The sequence below is a fragment of the Cryptomeria japonica genome, chromosome 8, assembly GCF_030272615.1.
Source record: "Cryptomeria japonica chromosome 8, Sugi_1.0, whole genome shotgun sequence".
Classification (NCBI taxonomy): domain Eukaryota; kingdom Viridiplantae; phylum Streptophyta; class Pinopsida; order Cupressales; family Cupressaceae; genus Cryptomeria; species Cryptomeria japonica.
The window spans coordinates 25,260,685-25,285,104 of record NC_081412.1 but is presented as its reverse complement, the minus strand read 5'-3'; the positions used below and the strand labels follow the sequence as shown (position 1 = coordinate 25,285,104).

Sequence of the window (24,420 nt, the reverse complement as noted above, 5' to 3'; positions counted from 1 at the left end):
ATTGGACTAAGCTCTTTTAGAAACACTTGGCATAGAAGAAATAAAAGATTCAAACTCAAACATGTAGCTCAAAGACTCAAAACTTGAGTAGTCCTTCTTTATTATTTCTTCAAAAACTTTCAATCCACATACATAAGCTCAAAGACTTCTTGCTGTAAATTTGGCAAAGTTTTTGCTTGCTTTCCAAAAGATATATTTACAATGGACCTCTCAAGTATTTATAGAAGAGGAGCCTTGAGAAAAAGGTGGGAGGATCCTAACTAACTTGAGAGATTCTCTCAACCACCAAGACTCCTTCAATAAATAACTGAGACTTCATTAATTAACTAAGAGTTACTCTAACTAACTAAGACTTATTCCAACTACAGTCCTAATCGGACATAACTTGTAGTTGCCTTACATGTAATTACAAAAGTACAAGTAATGTGTAACTTGTATTTTACAAAAATTACTTTTACATGTAACTTGTCAAAACGAAATTACAACTAAAGATTACGAAAGAGAGAAAATTCAACTAAGTGTTGAAAAACACTTAGGTTGCCTTTTGTGAAGACATGAATCCTTGAAATTTCCGGATGCTCGCTTGTAGTTCCTCGGGATTCGGTTCATGAGTGTTCTTAGCAACTACCATAGTCTTCACAATAGTGTCGTGACAGCGGAGGAGCGCGGAATTGTCTCTATCTAGGATGGACTGGATCTCATGCAAAAAGGCTTGATGTTTCATCAATGCTTGAATTGAAACTGCCGAGAATTGTTCACTCCTCCATTCACCATGAATCCTCATCTGTAAGTCCGCAAGAACTTCTTCTTCTGGAATTAGCTCTCCATCCTGACTTACTATATTGCAAGAGGCCCTTTCACAATGTGAGACAATACCTTGATAGACTTCATTCCGGAATCTCCTTGCATCACTGATCTCTTCGATGAGGGACTTAAGAACAAGGGTTTTGTTTTCCATGAGTTCCTCAAATTCCAAGTACATGACCCTGGAAGAGATGATGGTGTGCTCCTGCAAAATACTCAGCTGTTGTTGGGGCATGGTACGCCAGATTGCCAGACTTTTCTCAACACTTTCCAGATTCTTTTTGAAAGTGTTAGAAGTCTGATCCAATTTCTCCTCAATGGTTTCCAGCTTAGACATTATTTGAAAAATGTCTTTTATCACTTGCACGCATTGATCATGAAGGTGATCAATCCAGGAATCCAGTGCTTGTACTTTTTGAGCAGCCCTTTCTACTCCACGAATCGATTCTTGGGAACCGGAAGAACCTATGGAGTTACTCCCTTCAGCAGCAGGTTTTGTGATTTTATTGATGGCTGCCATGAGCTGTCGGTTTTCTTCTTCTAGCTTGTCTTTCTTTGCAAGAAGATCGTCACACCTTTGCACTAGTGAAGCAACAGAAAACTGAGCATCATGTTTAATGACTTCATGTGTTTGCTTGCCCAATTCTACCCTTGTAACCTTATAATCAGCAGCTGACATTTCATCAAGTGGTTTATCTGCAATAGGTTCCACAATTTCAGCTACTTTCATCTTGTTGCTATCAACAGTTACCCTGGAAATAGTCTTCGCCTTCTTAGCAACTTTGGATCTGGACTGTTTGAGTTGCTGGTAGTCGAAGGCATCAGGTGAGATCTCTTGCTTCTTTCTTTTCGGGGTGAAAGAACTAAGCCATGGAGGCAAAGTCATCAACTCACTTCCTGTAACAGCTGTAGGCAAAGGAGAAGCAGTTTCTGTTTGAATCACTGTGGTCACCCTGGGAGGAATATCTGTTTGAATAGCGACTATGTTTTGCTCAGTTACCAACGGACATGAAGATTGCCTCATGAATTCTTCAAAACCAGAAGTGGAAGTATCAATTTCTGATAACTGAATGCAAGTGGGATTATCTTCAGGAACTTCCAACACACTTTCTCGTTGTTGCTCAGGAGAAGGCCCGTATGCTGAAATGGGAACTGCGTTCTGAGGAGACTCATCAATGAGCAAATCAGGAGGAGAAAGAGGCGTCTCAATAGAAACTGGAGGAATGACCTCATGAGGCGTGTCTGAAACTGGAGACTTAGGCGCATCATCAGATTGCTGCCCCTCTTCTGGATTATCCAGATCGATCACCCGAACATGGAACCGTGATTTCTCCTTCCTACGAGTAGTTGTCTCCTCAGGAGGAAGCACTACTGCACGACTAACTCGTAACTTGATCCTTGTGCTTGAAGATGAAGCACCCTCCTTATTATCAATCTGAATCTCAGACTTTCGTCCAAGAGGCCCTGTAGAATCATCTTCTTTACCAACCTTGATTTTGATAAGTCTAACAGCATTGCTTTTCAACCATGCGTTAGTGTTGGCCAAGATAGGCTGAAATCTGTCAAGAATGGAGACGCACTCTTTATGTGACCATTGGATCAAAGTAAGTGGAGCTTCCTCAACCCTCCGTGAAGTGTATTCAGGATCAAGTATACGCCCATCATCAATCATCCCTTGTGGGATATCTGCCAAGTTCAAGTCAACAATTTGCTCAACAGTGAGCCTGCAGTAATCCATCTTCAGGACTTCAGCTTCTGTGCGGAGATCTGCCCAGATGTCTTCAATGCGATGAACATGTACAAAGGATTTTTTGATCTTTTCCTTCATACCTCTATAATCAAAATCAGCTCTAGGTTTGAACCTCTTAAGCTTGATTTCCTGCAATTCAACCTCCATGGCCTTAGCCTTCACAGATGTGACAAGGGAGTATCGACCAATTTTCAACGGATTTGTGCTGGAGATCCCCATTCCAACCTTGTGTCTAGCAGACTGAAGAGTATGAACAGCCATAATCTGTCTACCCAACTCCATAAGAATTATCCTATCGGTCGGGTATCTTGGTAGCATGTATGGTTGTCCATCATAGCACCCAATCCTCATGTAGGTGAAGGTGGGAAATTGCAGGAATAAGCACCCATACTCAGATACCTTGACCCATGCCTCATCTGATACTCGCTTATTTCTGAGATCCATGTCAAACTGACACATAAAATATCCAAAGAATGCGTCTTGGACTCTTCTAAAATGTAGTCTGCTAGGTTTCAAAGGCAGCTGGTCATAATATTCCCAAACTGGTATGAGAGAGCGATCACCCTTGGTAGAAAGACCTGGAAAGTGTCTAAGTGATGCTGCTAAATATACCAAATAAGAATTCATAAAGAAGGTCATAGTGGTAGGAACCGCTGCAAGTTGTTCGCACAAAGCATCGCTGATGATTTCACCCCATGAAATGTGATGCGACTGTCGTATGAACATGATGAATTGATACATCCATGGCTCAAAGACATTAGAGTGCTCAAGGCCTAACATTCTGCTGAGAAGAGTGATGGTGTCTCCTATCTCCCACTTGAAATCACAACGGTACAACTTTGCCCATCTTGAGAAGGAAGGACGTGGCTCATGAATCCACCTATTGATGTGGCGCTTGCAATCTTTTTCTCTTTTCACATAATACTCTGCTGCACTTTCTTTGGTGATTTCCATGTAAACAGGTGCAGGAGGTATTTTGAAGACCTTCTCGATTGTATCCGCATCAAGACAAATTATGGCTTCACCATCATCATTTTTTATGACTCTTGACTCTTTGTCAAAATGATGGGCGCATGCAAGAACAAATTCAGGTTCTAGGGCAGCCACTGGGAAAGAAGACGCATGATGGATATGGCTGTCCAACAGCCGCTGCAAGTTGTTATCCTGTGGATCTTCTACCCTGTGAATGAATTCTGCCATATCAACATGCCCTATTTCTGTGTCCCTGATGCGATCCAATGGCGAGGAGACCTGGGAAGGTGTAACCTCATTCTGGTATTTATCATATTTGTATTTCATTTTCTTTGGAGTTGGCGATGCCGGCAAATCTGACATTGATTGCGAACCTGGAATGCTTGATTGGAAAATCAAAATGCTTCTCCAACAATGCAATACTTCTTGAGATGAAGAAGCAAAACTGAACTTTTAAACCCTTATCACGTTTTTGTGAAAATGCCCCCAAAAATGGTAGCAATCTTAAACTTGCAAGAGTAAAATGCCAATGAAAGTGTTCATTTCAAGTTTGTTGCAGCAAAACGATCAAGGTATTTGCTAAAGCAATAATACCAAAGGTGTTTGAAGAGGTATCAATGCCAAAGGATTTAAAACGCAGCCAAGAGAGTCACGTTTTTGTGAAAAACGTGGCATTCATTACACATTACACATTCAATGCACCATTAAATGGTGCGAACCTTCTCTTACCCTCCACGCCTTAGGAAGAAAGATCAAAACGATCTAGGAGTGTGCGAAATTTTAAAGATTCAACCCCTCAAAACGTGGCATTAATGATTCACGTTAGGAAAAAACGTGGTTGCTGTTTTTAGGGTAAAAACCAGCGAATTTGTCCTTGGAATGGCATGATAGATTTCCAAAAATGCAAGAAGATAGGATACAAACCCAAAACGCCTCATTCATCCAACGATTCATCCATGAATTTCGCTTTGAAAAAGTCCAAAATCGCTTCCCTCTTGCATTTCGGGTTTTGAAAAACAAATGACAAGTTCGATTTCTTCAAAAGGAAGCAAATCGGGTTTTAGATATGAAATGACAAGTTCGATTTGCACTTTTTCCTCTTTCATGCTTAAAATCGGGTTTTGGATATAAAACAACAAGTTTAAAATTTCACCTTTTCACTCATTAAGCCAAAATCGGGTTTTTTTGGACAAATGACAAGTTTAAAAATTGTCAAAAATGAACTTTATGTTAAAATCGGGTTTTAAAAGACAAACTGCAAGTTTAAAAATACTTGTAAGGGGGAAATAAAATCCCTACAACAAGTATTAAACACTTGCACACATGTAATGGGGATTTAAAACCCCTATTACATGTAAAACCCATTAAAGTAGGGGTTTTTTGGACAAACTGCAAGTTTACTTGCAGTTGAGCTAAAAAACCCCTATTTTAACTAAAAATGACCAAAAAACAACAAAAAGATAAAAACATTAAATGGGAAACTTAAAATAAATTACAAGTGACATATTTGAAATAAAAAATGCACATGTAAGTGATCAAAAATTCCCCTACAAAGACCACAACAATGAATATCATTAAAACTTGCAGTTTGAAGAAAATTCTCCACCTGCAGTCTGGGTTTTAAAACCCGAAATTGAAGGAAAGGCATGGCAAACGAACCCAGAATTGGACGAAATTTGAAACGTAGTTCGAGAATGGACTGAGGATTAAGCCAGTCCAAGGATTAGTCAAAATTTCGCCTCGGGAAGCGTGCCATAGAGTAATAATTTTCATTTTTCATAAAAATTCCATCGTAGTGGTCCCTCATTTTTGGAAACAAAAATGAGGACAACACAGACTAATCTTGATCAAGAGAGGATAAGGTGACCGTTGGTGACTTTATTCTGTGTTGAACGCTGTCATAAAAAACACGTAGCAGTAAATCCAATATTGGTCGCTTGAACTGGACACTTTCAAGAGGATGCCCCATCCAACATCTAGCCTAGCTGGAATACTGCAAGTCGCCCCTGGTCATGCTCACCTCTGAGCATGGAGATGAGCATCAAAGACAGAAGGTTTCAGCCCACTCATTTACTGTAGGAAGATATCAGCCAAGAATGGGTGAGACTTTTTGTTCCTGACCCGTGGGAGGCATTCCAACATTTTGTTGGATGCTTATTATTTTTTCCATTCTGCCTAATTGTCCAAGAACTTGTGAAGCATCAGAAGTTGGTCAAAAGGGGAAGCTACTTTGATAAGCCAGCTAATGGCTTTGTTCGATTTCCTTACAGAGTTCGGAGATCATGTAAATAATAGTTAGATGTTTTTCCTTTCCAAGAAGTGCGGTTGCACATGCTGCATTCTCCTTAAGAGAATGCATGTTTAAGTTTCCAGTTTTCCTCCAAGTGCAGTAGTGCACATGTTTTGTGGACCCTTTTTGTGACTTCGTTCCCAATGGATAGTTAAGGCTTCCGATTTTCTAATGTTGACATTTGTGTGCCCTTATGATTCGTCATTGAGAGTCGATCTAAGATGTCTGGAACGAATCAACAAGGTGGAAGCTCCCTTTTGGCATGAATAAGGCATTCTGGTCTACGAAACCAAAGATTTTGGGTTCAACCTCTGCAGGCAAAGGTCCCCAGTGAGTTGCCAAGAACTGTAGATAATATCTACGCTTTTGGGGGTTTATGATCAACGCATTGATGGAAACATGTCAAAATCAGCCCGAAGGAGATCCGGACCGATCAGAGTTGAGAAAAACCGAAAATCCAATTTTCGGTATTTTGTCTATGTTTCAGTATTTTGCATTTTCGGAGGCCTTCGGAGCAAGATTTGGGGTCGAAACTATTCCCAGTCCCTTTTTTCAATAGTCGAAGGCATAGTGTTAAGGGATTGAAACTAGATCTTTTGAAGACCTTTTCAGCGGTGTAAGCGGCTTGAGATTTCGAGCGTCGAGTGGAAAGTTATGATCCAGCCGACTCAAGACCAATTTGTCATTGTTCGTGGGGAGTAGGTACGAGCATGCCACATGTCAGCCTGGCGTAGTATCTCGCAGGCCCACGGCTTCGCACTCTCCCGAAGGCACGCAGGAGTGCCACGTGTCGGCACCACGGGGTGTTCAAGGGCGAAGGAAAAAAAGGAGCTCTAAAAGCTCCACTAGCATGCCGCGTGTCGACAAAGCACGAGCCCAGAGATGTTTTGAGCCTAGGAGATTTCAAAAGCGCGCCATTGTTTCTTTTGAGGGCGGAAGACCGCAGGAGGCATCGCGTGGCAAAACCAGGAAGCGCGAATAGAAACAAAGAAGAAACCCGCGTGATCAAGCGGTTGCAACAAAAAAAGGGAATTTCCAAGTGGCAACCATGTCACGCACATGGATGAAAATAATGATGCAAAGATCAAGTTCGCGACAGCTGTAACAACCTCCATGATGGCGGTGGACACGAGGCAAGCATGCAGAAGTTGTTCAATTACAATCACCGTTTTAGATCAAAGAGGTTTTCTCTATATAAGCCCGGGGGTGCATTGTAAAAAGGGTTCAGAACCTATTTTAAAGATAGACTGATATTCTATAGGATTTTAGCCTTTAATCTGTTGTTTTGTATTTCTGAAGACAAGATAATCAAACTGTACCTGCGGCCTTTATGATTGCTGATATTCAGTGTGCATTGGATAGTTTTCCGTGCATTTGTGAAATTCTGATATAACTTTAGAAATATATGTCTAATACTCTGTCGATTAAACTATGTTTTAGCACTTGTTATCTGGTGGATGCATGGTATATATTGCTTTATGTTAAAAGGATTTTTGGTTATATCTTAATCGTGGTTCTGGGCATGTAGATTGTTGAATGGGCCTCAGGATGGCACGTATGTGAAGTTCTATGTGCCCCTTATTGCATCAAAACCAGTTCGGCGCATCGCTTTAGAATAGTTTTGCTTTCAATGTTCCTTTCCTTCCCTTTTCTCCCCCCAAATGAATGAAGAGTCGGCTTCTAAAATCTCGGAGGTCACTCAGTGAAAGCGCGGAGGTCCCCCATCAATGAGTTTCCCATAATACTGTAGTTCTCAAAGCAATTTTAGTGGTCGACACATACCATATGAAAAACTTATTAATTAAAATTGAAATTGAAATTAATAATAAGTCATAAGTGCATCCATAGATGGTGCCTTCGTGTAGGTAGCTTGTTATGTGACAGCAGTGCACGGAGAATGTTTTCTTCTTTTCCACTAGAGAGAATGCTCGTTTCCTTCTTTTCCGCAACAGAGAGGGAAGTCCACACATCACATGCTAGAGTTTATGTCATTGTCAGGTGTTTTTTTTACAGTTTTGGTAGGTTATTTTTAGGTTTTTTGCGCCGTTTTTAGGGTTACCGATTTTTTGTGTGAATATTTCCGATTTTTTAATGATTTAGTCGCGATTTAAATGCGAAAAAATCGTAGCCGGCACCAACTCCCAACTAATCGCGACTACTCGCGATTTTTTCCAGATCTTTGCTTCTATGGTCTAGATTACCATCAAAGAGAAACGTAGTTCTTCCAGATGAGTTCCGAATTTACAGCAATGCAGACTTCCAGATCTAGAAACAGTCTTAGAAAAGAGGAATCAGTTGCCTTGTCGTAACAGCTAACTGATCATTACATACTGCTAAATTCCAATAACAGTTATTGTAGCAAGTGATAAGTGACCTGTATATTATTCTCTCAATATTCTCTATCTAATGAAATGCTGTCACTGAACAAAAAATAATAAAGGTGCAATTTCACAGCTAGATAACTATGCAACAAACAGCACAGACAAAAACCAACAAGCTTACACTAAGATTAGACCTATACAATAAACTTACTTTCCTCTCCCGTACTCATTTCAAGTCTGCAGTTTACAAGAAGATTGTGGTTTGGAAAGGCAGGTCATGCCAACAACATGGTGCATAATCTGGTAAACTGAAAGATTTTCTCTTCATACAAAAAATTAAGGAAATTGTAACATTTTATGCATTACAACATTTAAGATAGAACTTTATGTTTCCAACAAAAACAACTGTCAATGCCTCATTGTCCAAGCATGGGCTTGCCTTAGACCAAGTCCAAAAGAAACAAAAAACTGTGCCTAAATATCTGTATATGTTTGACTTAAGAAAAGAGTTAAACTTTAAAATCCAGATCATATTCTAACAAGCATCCAGAATAAAGGCACTGAACTTCTCAATTAAGTGATGAAAGGTCTTTCTCCAATATTATAATAATAGTTCTTCATAAGAAGACAATGCATACAAACTGAAGACAACAGATTTTTATTATGAAAAGTAAAAACAAAAAATAATTACCCAGATATTCAATATACTGAGGAGAAAAAGTCTTCTTAACTAAGAGTTACAAAAGAGGTATCTGCAAATGATAAGATTGACAACTAAGAAAGCAGAGGATAAGAACAACAACTAAAAGAATAAAGAATATTCATAAAGTCTATTCTGGCCACTTAATTGACCATTATAAACTAACATTGCAATATTGCTTTAATACCCTCTCTTAATAGTCAAACTACTAACTACTAAGTACACCAAGTTTATCCCGAAATTTTACAAATTTGTCAAGACCCAAGGACTTGGTAAGAATGTATGCAGTCTGGTCCTCAAATGGACAATGCAACATCTCTGATCCATCTTCTACAAATTGTCATATGAAATGACAATGAAGCTCCACATGTTTGGTACACTTGTGGAAGATTGGATTCTTGGCAAGATTTAGTGCTCCTTGATTGTCACAAAACAAGGGTAAAGGCCCTGCATGAGACATTTGCATGTTTGAAAGCATCCTTTGAAGCCATACTACCTTACATGATGCTTTGATTGTTCCCCGGTACTTTGCTTCTACCAAGATAAGAGCTACTGCATGTTGCTTCTTACTGTCCATGTAATTGCACCCATACCGAGGCTGAAAACATATCCAAAAGTGACTTTTTTGTCATCAATAGAAACTGCCCAATTTGAACCTGCAAACCCTATCAGCCTAGGATCTTTGCTTCTATTGTACAGAATGCCAAGGTCAAGTGTCCCCTTCACATATCTTAGCACCCACTTCACTGCAACCCAACATTCTACCTCCGATGATGTCATAAAACAGGAATGTAACTCATAGCTCAAATCAGGTCTAATGGCTGTAAGGCTGCCCACTAGTTGCCTGAATGTTGCCTCATTGATTACCTTTCAGTCTATTTTAGCTGAAAGCTCAAGTCCTTTCTCCATAGGTGTAGACTCCTAAATTTGTCGAGTAAACTCCTAGCATATTTAGATTGTGAAATAAAAATACCACCATTTGTTTGCTAAACTTCTACACCTAGACAATAATATAGGAGGCCTAAGTCATTCAAACCAAAAGCCTTACTCAAATTACATTTGATTTGTTCAATCAAACACACCCTGCTACATGTGATGATGATATCATATATGTAAATGACCAATAGAATGATCTCTGGAATCCCTGTTGAACCAAATACCTATCAATATTTATGTGCCATGCCTTCAGTGCCTACTTCAAGCTATAAAGAACTTTGAATAGTTTGCATACTTAATGCTCATTTCCTACACCCTAAAAACCCTAAGGCTGAGTCATGTACACATGTACACTTCTTCCTCCAAGTCACCATTGAGGAAGGCATTTTTTATGTCCATTTGATAGACTTTCCGACCAAACTATGTTGCCATGGCCAGAACTAGACGGATGGTGCTTATCTTTGTTGTAGGAGCATATATCTCCTCATAATCAATACCTTCTCTCTACAAGAATCCATTAGCCACCAACTGTTCTTTGTACTTGTCAAGTGTTCCTTCAACTTTGTACTTGACTTTGTACACCCATTTGCATACAATGGGTTTCTTTCCCTAGTGGAAGATTTAAAAGAACCCAAGTCTTATTATTCATAAGTCTTTGATGTTCGATCTCCATGGCCTTTTCCCATTCAAGTTTACCTTTAGCTTCCTCAAAAAACCCATGGCTTGTAAATTTCTTGAATGTTAGCCATAAGAGAAAAGTTAGTTGTGTCCTTGCTCTTGCCTCTAGATGGTCTCCCCTCAATCATTTCATCATCCCAAACATCACCAATGAAACTTTCCCACCACTTAGGTCTCTTTTTAGAACCCTCTCCATTCAAATCGACATGGCCATCATGACTTGGGCAGCCTATTTCTATGACATCTAGATGTTGATCTAGATGTTCATCAAAAAATTGGTCAGGTATTGGTACCTGCTTGGGAGACTCCACTTGTTCAAAATCATTAGAATCCCCCTTCAATTGGAGCTAATGGAAGCTAGATATCTAAATTTTTAGCCTTCACGGCCTAATCTTCAATACTCTTGATGTCAAAAGAGAGCTAAAAAGGCCCAACTTCTTCATTGATCACAACATCCCTAATGAATGTCAAGCAATTAGTGTCAACAGGTAATCAACTTGTAGGCTTTATGATTGTCATTAACCCTATAAGCATCAACTTCTAACTCTAATTCCCACTAGGTTCTCTTTGCATCCGGAATCCAAACATATGCAATAGAGCCAAAAACCTTAATATGGCTCACTCTCAGTTTCCTCCCAAACCATGCTTCCTCTAGGGTCCTCTCCTCCATTGCCTTTGTCGGAGAACTATTGAAAAGATAAAATATAGTGTAAATTGCTTCAGCCCAAACTTCTTGGGAACACTCCTATTCTTCAACATACACCAGGCCATCTCCACAATTTACAATTCCTTCTCTCAACTACTCCATTTTGTTGTCAAGTATAGGGTGTTGTGAATTGATGTTTGATACTGTATTTAGCACAAAAGTTCGTGAATTCATTTGAATAGAGTTCCTACATTATCAAACCTAAGAGTTATGATATCACATCCTGACTCTTCCCACTACTAATTTGAACGTTTCAAATTCCTTAAACACATCTAATCAAGAAAAACACAGCCAATTTCCCACTAAAATCATCAACAAACAAGAGAAAATACTTGGCACCAATGATTGATGTTGTATTCATTGGTCCACAAACATTTGCATGAACTAATTGTAGAACTCTTGAGGCTTTCCAAGCCTATCCAACTAAAAATGGAATTTGTGTTGCTTCCCTGCTTGACAAGCTCTACAAACACCCTATATCTATTGTTGGATTTTAGGTAAACCCTCTACCATATTCTCTCAAGCCAGCTAAGAGAGATAAGATAGATTGAGATGCCCATAACACTAATGCCATTAGAAATATTGATATTTGATGCACTCCTGGCTATCAACCAACCAATACAACCCATGATCTTCTATGCCAACTTTGTCGGTTTTCTTGGACTCCTTATCAACAATATAGCATGTGTCTGCTAAAACTGATGTTCAACTTGGGATAGTGGTACATAATCTAACTCACTGAGAGCAAATTAAGCTCCATGCCTAGCAAATAGTATACATTAAGAAAAATAAGATATTTCCCTCTATAGGTTATTTGAACATTGCTTCTCCCAACAACCATTACTCCCCACCACCACCAAAGATCATTGAATATGAGTAAGTTGTGTACTTAGTGAGCCAATCCTTCTTGTGAGTGAAATGTCTAGATGCTCCAGAATCGATGTACCACGTACGTAGGACACTTTGCCTAATCTACTAGTCAATTGGCCATGAAAGAATAGAAGGTTGACTCCTACACATAATGCTCTACCACATGAGCCTTTTGTGGAGGCCCTCCCTAGTTGGATTTCCAATCAGCCAATCTCTTTTGCAATGCTTCTCAATATGACCAAATTTCCCACAATATTCCCTTGACCTTTTTTGAGGCCACTTGCCTTTGCCCTTATCCTTGGCTACAAAGGCCTGTTCTAAACTCGGCACATCACTATTGCCACCATATTGCTTCTTCCATTTATCCTGTTGCAAGAGTCTGTTGCAAAAATCATCAAACTTTAAGTCAACACTAGTAGATGTGATGTTGAGTGTTTCTATGAAATGCTCATATGACCATGGTAAGCTATTCAATGTTATAACCACCATAGCTTCTTCCATCACAAATTTCTTTGATCTTCATCAAGTGATCCTGCAAAGACATATTCTCATCCATCATGATCGAGAATAGCATATTCTTCGGGAAGAAGGCCCTACCTTTATCTAATGTCTTGTGTAGATCTTGCGAGTGCTTCCAAATCTCCGCAAAGGTTTTCCCCGATGGAACCTCTAGAAGCATTTCATCTATTACTGATGATGACTTCAAGATTACACTCATCAAACTTATCCTAGTCTTTACCCGCAATTGTTGGTTGAGTGCCTATACCAAGAACAATATGCTCAAGGCATTTGTACTCGAAGTTCACCAGCACACATTTTCAAGTGTTATAATTTTTGGCAATGAACCCATGATTGCCTTCCAACATGATGTTTGGTAATGAACCCAACACTTCTACAATCCAAAATTACGAAAAAATAAAGAAACTCTTTTGTTGTTGTGGTAACAGTGTAAAAATACAATGAAACCCCCTAGCCAGCAAAATAAAACCCACAATTCTTTTAAATCATCCAAACATTTGCAAAAAAATTCTAGAATTTTTGGCTAAACCATAGTTGTCCTATTATAGCCACAATTTTGTTAAAAACTATTAAAAAACCTACATAAAAATTTTGTTTAAAAACTAAAAAACTCAAGATAACCCTAGTTGTTGCTGGAAAAAGATAGAAAAACCCACGATTTTGGTAAAAATCAGAAAAAATACAGGTGTAAAACCCTTGAATAGGTCTACAACAACAAAAGGGACCCCACAATTTTTGCTACAAAATGCCAAAATTTAGTGAAACATCTCGTCACCTTTATGCCTTGGCTGTTCCATGACTGGAAATCACCAAAAAATAGACATCATGTGACCAAAAATGGCACAATTTTGCAAAAAACCTTGGCACTTGAACTGCAAAAAAACTTTGGTACCCACAATTTCTTCCAAAAAGAGAGCAAAAATTTCAGCAAAATAACACACAAACTTTAAAACAAAAAAACCACCAAAAAATGAAAAAAAAAAAAACCCACAAAATTTCACTAATAAAAAACCATGAAGATGTTGAAAAAATTCACCAAAAACCCTTGCACAACTTCCTTTGGCACATTCTTTTGTGTCACATGCGTGCAATTCATCACTACAACAAACCTTAGAATTCACACACTCATTGATCTCAAGATTTCACTTAGGTGTTGATACCATATTACAAAAAAGTAAAAACACTACCAAGATATTCTATATTTACTAAGGAGCAAAAGTCTCCTTGAATAAGAGTTACAAAGGATCTATCTAGTAAAGGATAAGATCAACAACTAAGAAAGCAAAGAATAAGAATGAAAACTAAAAGAATAAAGAATATTTCTAAAGTCTATCAACAATTATAAACTAATATTACAATATTATAACATTTTTTTCTGATTAGCTTGATTCAGAAATCACAACAGCTCACCAATTAGGGATGGATAACCCCAAGATTCTATTCTAGATGGGTAACACATAAAAGATTTACAAGGCGGGATGTCAATTGGTTCTAATGTAGAGATATAATGATATTCTAAATTTTTTACTTTGGAACTTCTTCAACTACGTTCTCCTTGAGGTTATAAACAAAGATGAATGGACGAGACATGGTGATTTGGCTTGGGCTGTGGGTTTTCTCCCCATTGGTCTCGGATTCTACTCTGAGGCCTAGAATACACCCGATGCATCTGGCAAGCAGGCTGCATAGTACATCTCCAGAGGATTGGTCTCACCTTAGCTCGCCCCAAATGGGCATTGGGCTGGGTTGTGAGGATACCTCTGGGTTCACAAAACAAAATATATTTAAATTTTGATATTTTTTATATTACAAATTATAATTAGTTTATATTATTTAAATATTTTTCAAATATTGAAAATTTTAAAAGAATTAATATTAAAATCAACTTAAATATATTAGATATTAATAATAGTTTATAAAATTATAAATATTAATTCCACCTATAAAGTGCCTCATAGCTGGTATTTTTGAAAGCTGGTGCAGCATGGAACAAGAATAGGTGACAGCAAAAGCGTTGTGTTTGTTTCGGGAAGGAATGGACATAAAGAATATGGAGTCCTTCCTAGACTTTGTAAGAAGAAATGGAGATCTTCTCTCCCCCACGTAAATTATGTGGGCAATATAGTTAGCGGAAGGAGTGTATTCATTGTTGTACTAGAAACCATGGCCATACCAAACTTGAGTTCGGAAGAACATATGTAATTTTCTTTGTTTACCAATGAAAGGGACCTACCCCCTCTAGTAGTACTTGTCTACCAAAAAAAATTATTAATATTAATTAAAAAATTAAAAGCTAAACTTTATAAATGCATATTAAACTAAAGGTAAAACTCTATGATCTATCAACATGTTTTTCTCACAATATTGAGCAACTCTAAATACATCAAGGTTTCCCAGCATGGAACAATTCCCATCGCAGATAACCTCAATTTCCAAACATGAAAGGTATAGACTCAATGCAAGGAGCTTGGAATGCATTCCATAGAGCTTGGAGTGAATGTACATTGTCACAGTAAATGAATCAACATTTTAAAAACATCAAACAAAAAATATCAAACAAAAAGGGTTTTCTTTTTCTGAACATCGTACTTGCAAATAACACATTTTTTCAGAATGCTGACTCCAAATGTATCCAACACAGCTCTAATATTACCCTAATTCTAGGTACAAGCAAGCATGGCCTCCAAGCAATATTTGGGTTGAGCCATACTCACTTTCATACCAGGTACGTTGGCACACATACCAAGGGAGGAGATCACATTCCCTACAACCTTGGTTATAAATTTCAAGTCACATCTCGAGCCCAACAACCCATCCTAGACATCCGAGATGGTATATGTGGGGATGCAAATAAGACACCCCCCCCCCCCCCACGACACTGAAAGACATTGGCAATATCAAGTGGATTAAGAAGGTCGTGGTAGATGCAAGGGAGGTCCAAATCTCTGTGGCATTGTTTCCATCATTTTCAAGAAAGGGATTCCTAAAGCTAGTTGAGACTTGATTTGCTTCACAGTTCCCTCTATTAAGGAAGATGTTTGAGTTGCAAGAACCTTTGCAGCTTATGATCATCACATAGGAGTGGACTAGGTGGGGGGAATCCAAGATGAAGCAAGGAAAGAGGATAAAGGAGGTGGTAATCAGTGATATGTTCTAGTCAATGTGAGATACATCACATCTTTTGTATTGCTAGTTTTCACATCATCTATAGGAAGTGATAGTCCCAAACTTGGAGAGATCTAAAAGTCCATTGATAGCACTCTTAGACAAATGAAAGTTGCCATGGGCTAGAGTGACCCCACATTAGAGTTCTTAAGCCCATTATTCAATGGAGGTGGAAGAAGCTAAACACACATTTACACATGGCCCCACATGCAGTGAAGCCAAATGGTACATGAAAAATGTAGAGTTTTCCCCATCAATGATTTCTCCTGAAGGCCTTCACAAAAAAGTACAGTCCCAATGAAGCATTAAAAATTATAAAAGAGTAGATGAAACTTACAGTTTTCTTGAATTGGATGGCTATAAGAGTTCAGAGTGGATAAGCAAAGCAACTTTAGAACAGGAGAACCCAAACAATTGGGGGCAACTCTATGGGCCTCCATGATTTTTGTGTCCACTTGCTATTTACCTCCTTTCGTGGGTTTTTAGTTCCTTTGCTGCTTAGAGGAATTGGTCAACATATTACCTTCATCTATTTTGTTAAAAAACAGAGAAGCTTGTCATAGACATTGCCTTGCACCTAACTGAATTCAAGACACCTGAGTATAGAGAGAGCTTAGCATCACAATGGATTGTAAGGCTCAAGGGCCTAACACAAATTGATAAGGATCAAGATGTGCAGTCAGTTGGGGTCTCATGAGGCAGTTGAGTCCAACAATTCTAGTGATGGCAAGCAGTATCTAACATTTTCATCAGATAATGATTTTGATTTCTAAGCTTCTTATTCAATGTACCAATTACCTATGTACTATACATTGTGCAACTTTTTTTTATGGCATCAGTCACAATAAAATTATATAATTATAAACCATTCTTCATATTTATTATCAAATCTAAAAATCATCACAATCAAGATTATGGAATCAATGGATTGTTATTATATTTACTCTTATAAATTTGAATTTTCAGCTTCTTTTGGTTTGAATAGAAGCGTACATTTTTACAACCCATATTAATCAATTTATAGTGCTTTTGGTGAATATCGTGCAACATATAGGTATTTTAACATATTAATAATTTGGTTTGTTCAAGCTATTTCTGGGTATTTTTAGTGTTCCCATATTTTAAGAATTTTAGGATTATTTTTATTAAATCATCTCTTCATTGTCCGCTAAATCCAGAAAAGAATTTGTTGTCCTAAAACTCATTTCCCCATCCTAAGGTGCCCTAAACACAGAGAAAAACTGCAAATTTCATGTCAATCATTGGGAAGGGTTCTTATCAGAGCTTGCACAGAAATCTAATATGATGAGTTTTCCCTCCTTAACTTGAGCAAGAGAGTTTCATATTTATAGGGACCCAATTACATGTCAGCACTATAGCATACTTAAATCAAAAACCTATGTAGTGCACACCCCTAATAAAAAGAAAGAAATAAAGCTTTTGCTATACTTCAAAGACCAGACAACAAAAATGCAAAAATATGCTGCTGCAACAAGTTCACCATATGTAAAGAAAGAGAAGAACCAATGATATCTACAGAATGCCAATCAATGACACAGCAGACAAATTAATTGTGGAGAGATTATTTTGTAATTAAGATTTGAAGAACATATATTGGCTTGAATTAACTTACCAATAGTTGGAACTGTAGACAAAACTTCTCCAATATGTAGCTTGTACAAGATAGTTGTCTTACCAGCTGCATCCAAGCCAAGCATAACAACCTGCATGGAACCAAATTGAGTCACAAACACAAGCAAACAGCTCCTTCATATAAGAAAGAAATAGTGACAAGTAAATGACATAAGTTAACAAGTTGAGATTTAAAAAATAATAATCCAAGTGTTAACAATTTAATGAAGATACATCTTCCACCAACAATTTGCACATTTTTGAAATAGAGAATGAACTCTTCTAGGTTTTCTGACTCTCCTGATTTGGGTACCTATCTTCTTTAGCTCTTTGATCTCTTCTACCCCCTTGCTTTGGTCTCTTCTCAATGATTCCAAGTAGAGGGGAATCTACCCCTCCTTGTTCCTTTAGAAATATGGTCATGGGTTCTTACTCCTCACTCTTGGAGAAGGAAATTGATGCAGTTTTAGCAGAAGGAGGGATATACAAGACCACTAAGCCAAGAAAAGGTTTTAAAGCATGCCAGCCCTCAAAGAACCCTAATCATCAATATTGATATTCTGGAATTCAGGAAAGATGTCTCCACTTTGCATGGAAGGAGTCTAATCTATAGATTCCTTTGCATTAAGCTATCCATAAAGGATCTGTACTCTTGGCTCGAAAGAACTGGAACCTGAGGAACCCATTAAGAAATCCTGAGGAACCCATTAAAGATTCCAAAGGTCTTATCAAACACATGGAAAAGCATATGGCTAGGAACAAAAATTCACAAAATAAAGTGGAAAATTGAGGGGAAGAAGAGACCAAAACTCTGAAAGGGCCAGGGGTTGTCAAGGAAACTCAATTACAAATGACAGATACAAAATCTAGATAGAAAACAACGATATGATGGAGGATTATAACTTCAATGGAGATCTGGAGAAGTTGGAGGACCTTGGAATGGGTAAAAAAATTAAGGTTTTAAAGAAGGAAGGAATCAAGCTTAGTCCTACAAGTGACACCTGCTTCAACGGGATGGATCAAGGAAAAAATAGAAGCCTTTATCAGCATCAAGGAGGATCTAGCTCTAAACAAGAAGGCCATGACAAACCCACTCTCTGAGACATTCAGAGAAAAGGAAAGAAAACTTTGGAAGCTATGAGGTTGGCAGACCTGATAGGTGTGCCACCTTACAGTCAACAACCTTGGCAAATATGGCTATTGGAAGCCAACCCAACTAGAGGATGTCTTATCAAGCACCAAAAGATCAAAGATTACCCATTGATGATCATATGGTTATCAAGAGATTAAACCTCCCCTCCAAAAAAGGGATCCTTCACAATTTCTTAGACACATTTAATCCAAATGTTTTTTTGATCCAAAGACTAAGATTGACTTGAAGAAGGAGCTTCAAAATTTCTCCATTTTCCATGGGAAATGGAGGATGATTAGGAAATTGACTAGAGGTTCTCCAAGCTTGGCTATAATTTGGAGCCACCAAAAGATTATACTATGGAATGTTGTGTTCGTGCATTTCTAGATAGTTCGTTAGGCTCAAGATATTACTTCTAATCTCAATGTTCCCATCTAGTAAATATTTATGGTCCCTAAACCAACTAGAAGGATCAATGATGAACCCAAGGATATATTATTATAATGTATATAGGTGGATGGATATGCCAACATATGGCACAGATCCCTTAATTTAGCTATACTAGGTCGTGAATTATATTTGGTAATTATAAGGCCTATGTGGGCTTAGTGGTTTATCCTCAATTATGGTATTACAAGGAGGTCTATATAAAGAAGGTGGATATCATTGTAAGGATGTGTATTGACTATGATATCGTGTTTGGTATCCCTTGAAGATATAGCATGGAGCGGCTTCATGCATAAGAAGTATAGTACAATGTTACACTACCTCAAGGGTTTATTCTTGTAATGTCGTAAATTGCACCCCATGCAATTCCATGCTACATAAGCACCTTCGCTTTATGTTGATTAGAGAATTCCTTCACCTCCTTGTCAATTTGTCCACTTGGCTTGCCCAATCACCCTTCCTTTTGTCCTTATCCCGAATCTGCCTATCGTTTGACTCATGGACGCCTGCGCATCGCAGAGACGTCCACGTGTCGCGCCAACATCTAGCGAATATGCAGTCTGAAGGTGGTCGTTGGAGCGTTACACCTGTGACTGGCAAAGTTTGTAATGCCTCCCGTTGCGTCCACTAACGTCGATTTCCCTTCTGCGCTTCATCTCTTGCCTTTCTAGCTTCATTTCTCTAGATTCACTCTATTTGATCGATCCTAGCTCTCTAGCAATTTGACTCACTCTTTGCTCTCTTGGCTCTCAACTTTCTAGTTCATACTTAGTGCTTGAGACTCTATTATTGTTGTTAATGCTTCGTGCTTGAGAGGGTATTGTGCTTCTTCTTTGCTCCAACAAGCTCTCTGTTTATGGGTGTGGAAGGGGAGTCTCTCTCTCTCTTTACTTCATCATTTTTATCTATCTCCATAGCATTATTATTACCTTGTTTATCATTTTATCTATCATGGTTGTCCATGAAAGTGGAAACACCAAAACAGTGGCCTGACTCTAGCAAACCTCTAAAATATAGCCCCAACATTTTCCTTTTTGTTTTGTGTGCAGGTTGCTAAGAAGAGTTTCATTCGTGGACTTTTGTATAACTTTCTCTCCTTCCCTTTATCTTTTTACTTCATAGTTATTATCCTTTTACTTCATGTTGCATGTTCATCTTATTTAAACATATCAGAAACATATAAACTGTTGCTCTACACTTTTGTGCAACATTCTATACTCTGCCCATACAAGGCACAAATGCATCACATTGTCGTCCACGACCCGTGCGTGCGTCTTTGGATAGAGAGCTAGCAAAAGTCCTTAGAAAGCCTTTACGATGTCCTCTTTCAGAATCTATACTCAGACTGTAAAATCTATGACATCCTCGTTCAGAATTTGTACTCTGACTATAAAATCTATGAGGTACTTAATAGTTTTAGGCTTTGTACTCAACTTGAGTGGAGAGGCTGATTAGTGAGTCCCTGAGAGGTTGTTACCCACCTATCAAAGCAGTTAACTTTTCCCCCTCTACAATACTATTTCCCCATATATTGGATACTAGGAAAATATTGGCCCACATACATCTCTAGTGCGGTGTATGATCTATCTTCTACATTGTCTTATTGCAATCTCTTATCAAGTAGTATCAAAGCTACAACTTAGGCAAAGGTAAGAACAAAACACTATTTTTTAAAGATTCACCTACATCTTCCAAATAGCAACAATTTTCTCTATCATCCTCCATTCAGGATATGTCGACATGTGGAACACATCCCTTAAGTTAGTTATATCAGATCATAAATTATATTAGGTAATTAGAAGGCTTACAAGGGTTTAGTGGTTTACCCCTCCTTATGTTATTACAAGGAGATCTATATTAAGAAGGTGATATTATTGTAAGATGTGCATTGAGTGTAATATTGTGTTTGGTACCTTTTGCAGACATAGCGAGGAGTAGCTTCTACCATAAGGAGAATTCCACAATAGTACCCTACCTCACGGGTTTTATTCTATTTCTACATATACTGGATATTAGAGCATTTTGGTCCACGAACATCTCATGTGTGGTGTGTTATATATCTTCTAACTTGTCGTATTGCAATTATTATAGGGGTGGATCTTATCAATGTTGGGAGTAGATCAAGAAATTCATGAGATAGGAGAAGAGGCAGAGTGGATTGTACTAGGGTTTCAATACCAAATTTTATTCTTCTAAAAGGCAAGGAGGTTTCCAAACTTTGAATGGCAATGTGGCTTCCTATCTTTTCTTAGGGATTTCAATCTTTGGGACATCAATCCACATAAAGGTTGTTTTACCTAGACTAATGGAAGAAAAGGTACTAATCAAATCTTGGCTAGGATTTACAGATTCATAGCTTCTACTTCTTGATTAGTAACAAAATAGTTTTCAAGTCTAAAGTCCTAACTAAGGCTACATTTGATCATTGGCCTATATCCCTTATCATGCAAAAGATAATTTCCCTATAAGAGTGCCCTTCAAATTCAAAAGATGTATCTACAAAACCTTCACTTTGATCATGTTGTTACTACTTTTTGGAAAGATCAACATGCATACTTTGGTATTAAGATGTAAAGCTTCAATACGCAACTAAAAGCTCTTAAACTCAAACTTAAGGAGTGGAATTGTCACAACTTCAAAACAAAAATTCCAAAAAAGACTAGCTTGGAGAATAAAACTGGTGAAATTCAAAATCTCCTCCTTGAGAATGCAAACCTAGACTCTCTCTTATGGAAGAAGAAAAAGTGGTTGCTATCAAATTGGATGAAATTTATAAATGTGAGATCATTTAGAACAGAAATATAGGATCAAATGGTCAAATGAGAGGAACATGAATACAAAATTCTTCCATGTTGTTAAACAAAAAACCTTGACCGTGTTGTTATTACTTTGTGGAAAGATTAACATGCATACTTTGGTACTGACATGTATGGCTTCAGTAGGGAACTAAGAGCTCTTAAACCCAAACAAAAGAAGTGGAATCCTTATGACTTCAAAAAAAAAAATCCAGAAAAAGCCTAAGCAGGGAGAACAGAATTGCTGAAATTCAAACTCTCCTTCTTGACAACGAAGTGTTGATTTTAGGCAATCAGATGTTAATCTAGTTACTTAGATTATAATCAGACTGAGAATAAGCAGAAATAACAAATAAAGTACACAACACAAGATGCAAGTACCCTGGGGAAACCTCCCTCTTGGAGGAAAAACCCAGCAACAAAGATTCAGATTAGTTCCTTTATTTATAAGCAGATTACATGAATCAGATTACTTATCTGATTGTAGTGTCAATCTAGGGAAGACTAAACCAAGTATATGCAGCTGTAGTATATCTTCAGAGAGAGCAGAATATCAACACCACTTGGAGAAGGAGATCGTTGAAGGATAGAACACAACCTTGCTCAGCAAGCTGTCCAATGGATTCGCTCAAGGATCGGATAGACTTGCAGCAGCATGAAGATTTATATCGCTTTCTTCCTCTAAGTTCGCTGACTGAATTTGCATAAAGCTAACGGCACTTGATGAAGATAATTCATTGTCTTTGAAGTGTAGAATGAATCTTATTTATATACAAGATTCACGTTCAAGTTTTCCAAGTCGGGTTTAACCAAATTGCCAATATTTTACATATTTTAGTTTGTACTTTTGGCGCCCAATTTGGGGCCTACATAACTTGCAAGTTGTAACACGTTTCCTTTTTGAGCCCAGCCCTATTAGACATGAATCGCTTAACCACACGTTTCATTTTGGGCCCAGCCCTATTAGACATGAATCGCTTAACCTTATTACAATATGATAATATTTTAATTGCCACCAGGCAACATTAAAATATGATCCGAACTAGCTATCCATTTCAACACTCCCTCTTAGCTAGAGAGGATTCTATGAATAATCAAGTCTCAAAGTGGCTACCACCATGGCTACTCCCATGGATGAAACAAATGATACGTTCGCCATAGCTACTCCCAGAGGGTGAATGAACTCATCATGGAATTTCTTCCATGATACCCACCATGCCTACTCGCAGAGGGTGGGACCACCATGCCTACTCGCAGAGGGTGGAATTTCTTCAATGATGCCCACCATACCTACTCGCAGAGGGTGGGTCCACCATGCCTACTCAAAAAGGGTGGAATGAGGGCTTTCACCTCAAACTTCTCCCAAAGAAGAATGCATCACCACCATGCCTACTCGCAGAGGGTGGAAAGAAAACTATTACACAAAAGATGAGGCTTCCTCTAAAGCTGAAAGAAGCTGGCTCCCTCTGAGCTTGACAAGCTCCCTCTGAAGCTAAAGATGTCAAGCTCCCTCTAACATTTCCTCCTTTTAGAAAAGGAAGTCTTCATTTGACCTTTGCTCCTCCTAAGATGTCCCTATGCCAACTTCTGCAGAGAAAGCAAGAGGAGTGGACCTGAATTTGCAATCCCGAGCAAAATGACCATACTTGTCACACTTAAAGCACTGGATGTGAGATAAGTCCTTCTTCCTTTTTGACTTAGGGGCAAGATTTGAATCTCTGTCTCTATCCCACTTCCTTCCTTTGCCTGCAACCATATGCGAAGCAAGGACTTGATTGTCTACATCATAATGATCACGCTCAATTCCTCTTGCTATCAATCATGACTCTTCTTGTATGCAATCTGCTCTCAAATGATCGAACTTGGGAAGATCTGGTCTTGCACTAATTCCTTGAATGTAAGACTCCCAAGATGTCGGAGTCACTGTCATCAACAACCTTACCAATGGATGAGAGTTGATCTCTCCAATCAGAAATCCTCATGAAGTATGCTATGACGGATTCACCTTTCATCACCTTGATGTGATGAAGTTGCTGCTTCAAAGTTAGGGCACGGCTGGAGTTGTTGATTTTGTACATCTCTTCCAATGTCTTGAACATTTCGCTAGCAGTCTTCAGCTTAGAGATGATACGTACAATATGATCCTTCACGGAGTCAACCAGCATTCTCTGAGCTTGAAAATCTTTCTTCCTCCATGAAGTCTTTTCCTCTTCTGCCTCAGGTTCAATGGAAGATCTCTCCACAAAGTCTACAAGATCACTTCCACTTAATGCAAGCATGATTCGGAATCTCCATGACGTGAAGTTGGATGCACCATCCAATCTATCTTCAACCCTGAGACAGTTCAACATTTCGAATGAAATAATAAGAGCAAATGGAAAGAGGAGGAACAACTACAATCAATCTGATTACCCCTAATTCGAACTTGGCTCTGATGATTTTACACAATCAGATGTTAATCTAGTTACTTAAATTATAATCAGACTGAGAATAAACAGAAATAACAAATAAAGTACACAACACAAGACACAAGTACCCTGGGAAAACCTCCCTCTTGGAGGAAAAACCCAGCATCAAAGATTCAGATCAGTTCCTTTATTTATAAGCAGATTACATGAATCAGATTACTTATCTGATTGTAGTGCCAATCTAGGGCAGACTAAACCAAGTATATGCAGCTGTAGTATATCTTCAGAGAGAGCA

At 38.3% G+C, this 24,420-nt stretch overlaps 1 protein-coding gene across 1 annotated transcript in view; it reads right to left on the bottom strand.

Annotated features, from left to right (window-relative positions):
• The window catches only part of LOC131078563 (ADP-ribosylation factor), an 81,194-nt gene that overhangs the window by 44,038 nt on the left and 12,736 nt on the right, over positions 1-24,420 (bottom strand). Inside the window, exon 2 of the mRNA XM_058016296.2 lies at positions 17,345-17,435. Within this exon, the coding sequence (XP_057872279.2) occupies positions 17,345-17,435 (91 nt within the window). The remainder of the gene's footprint in view (positions 1-17,344; positions 17,436-24,420) is intronic.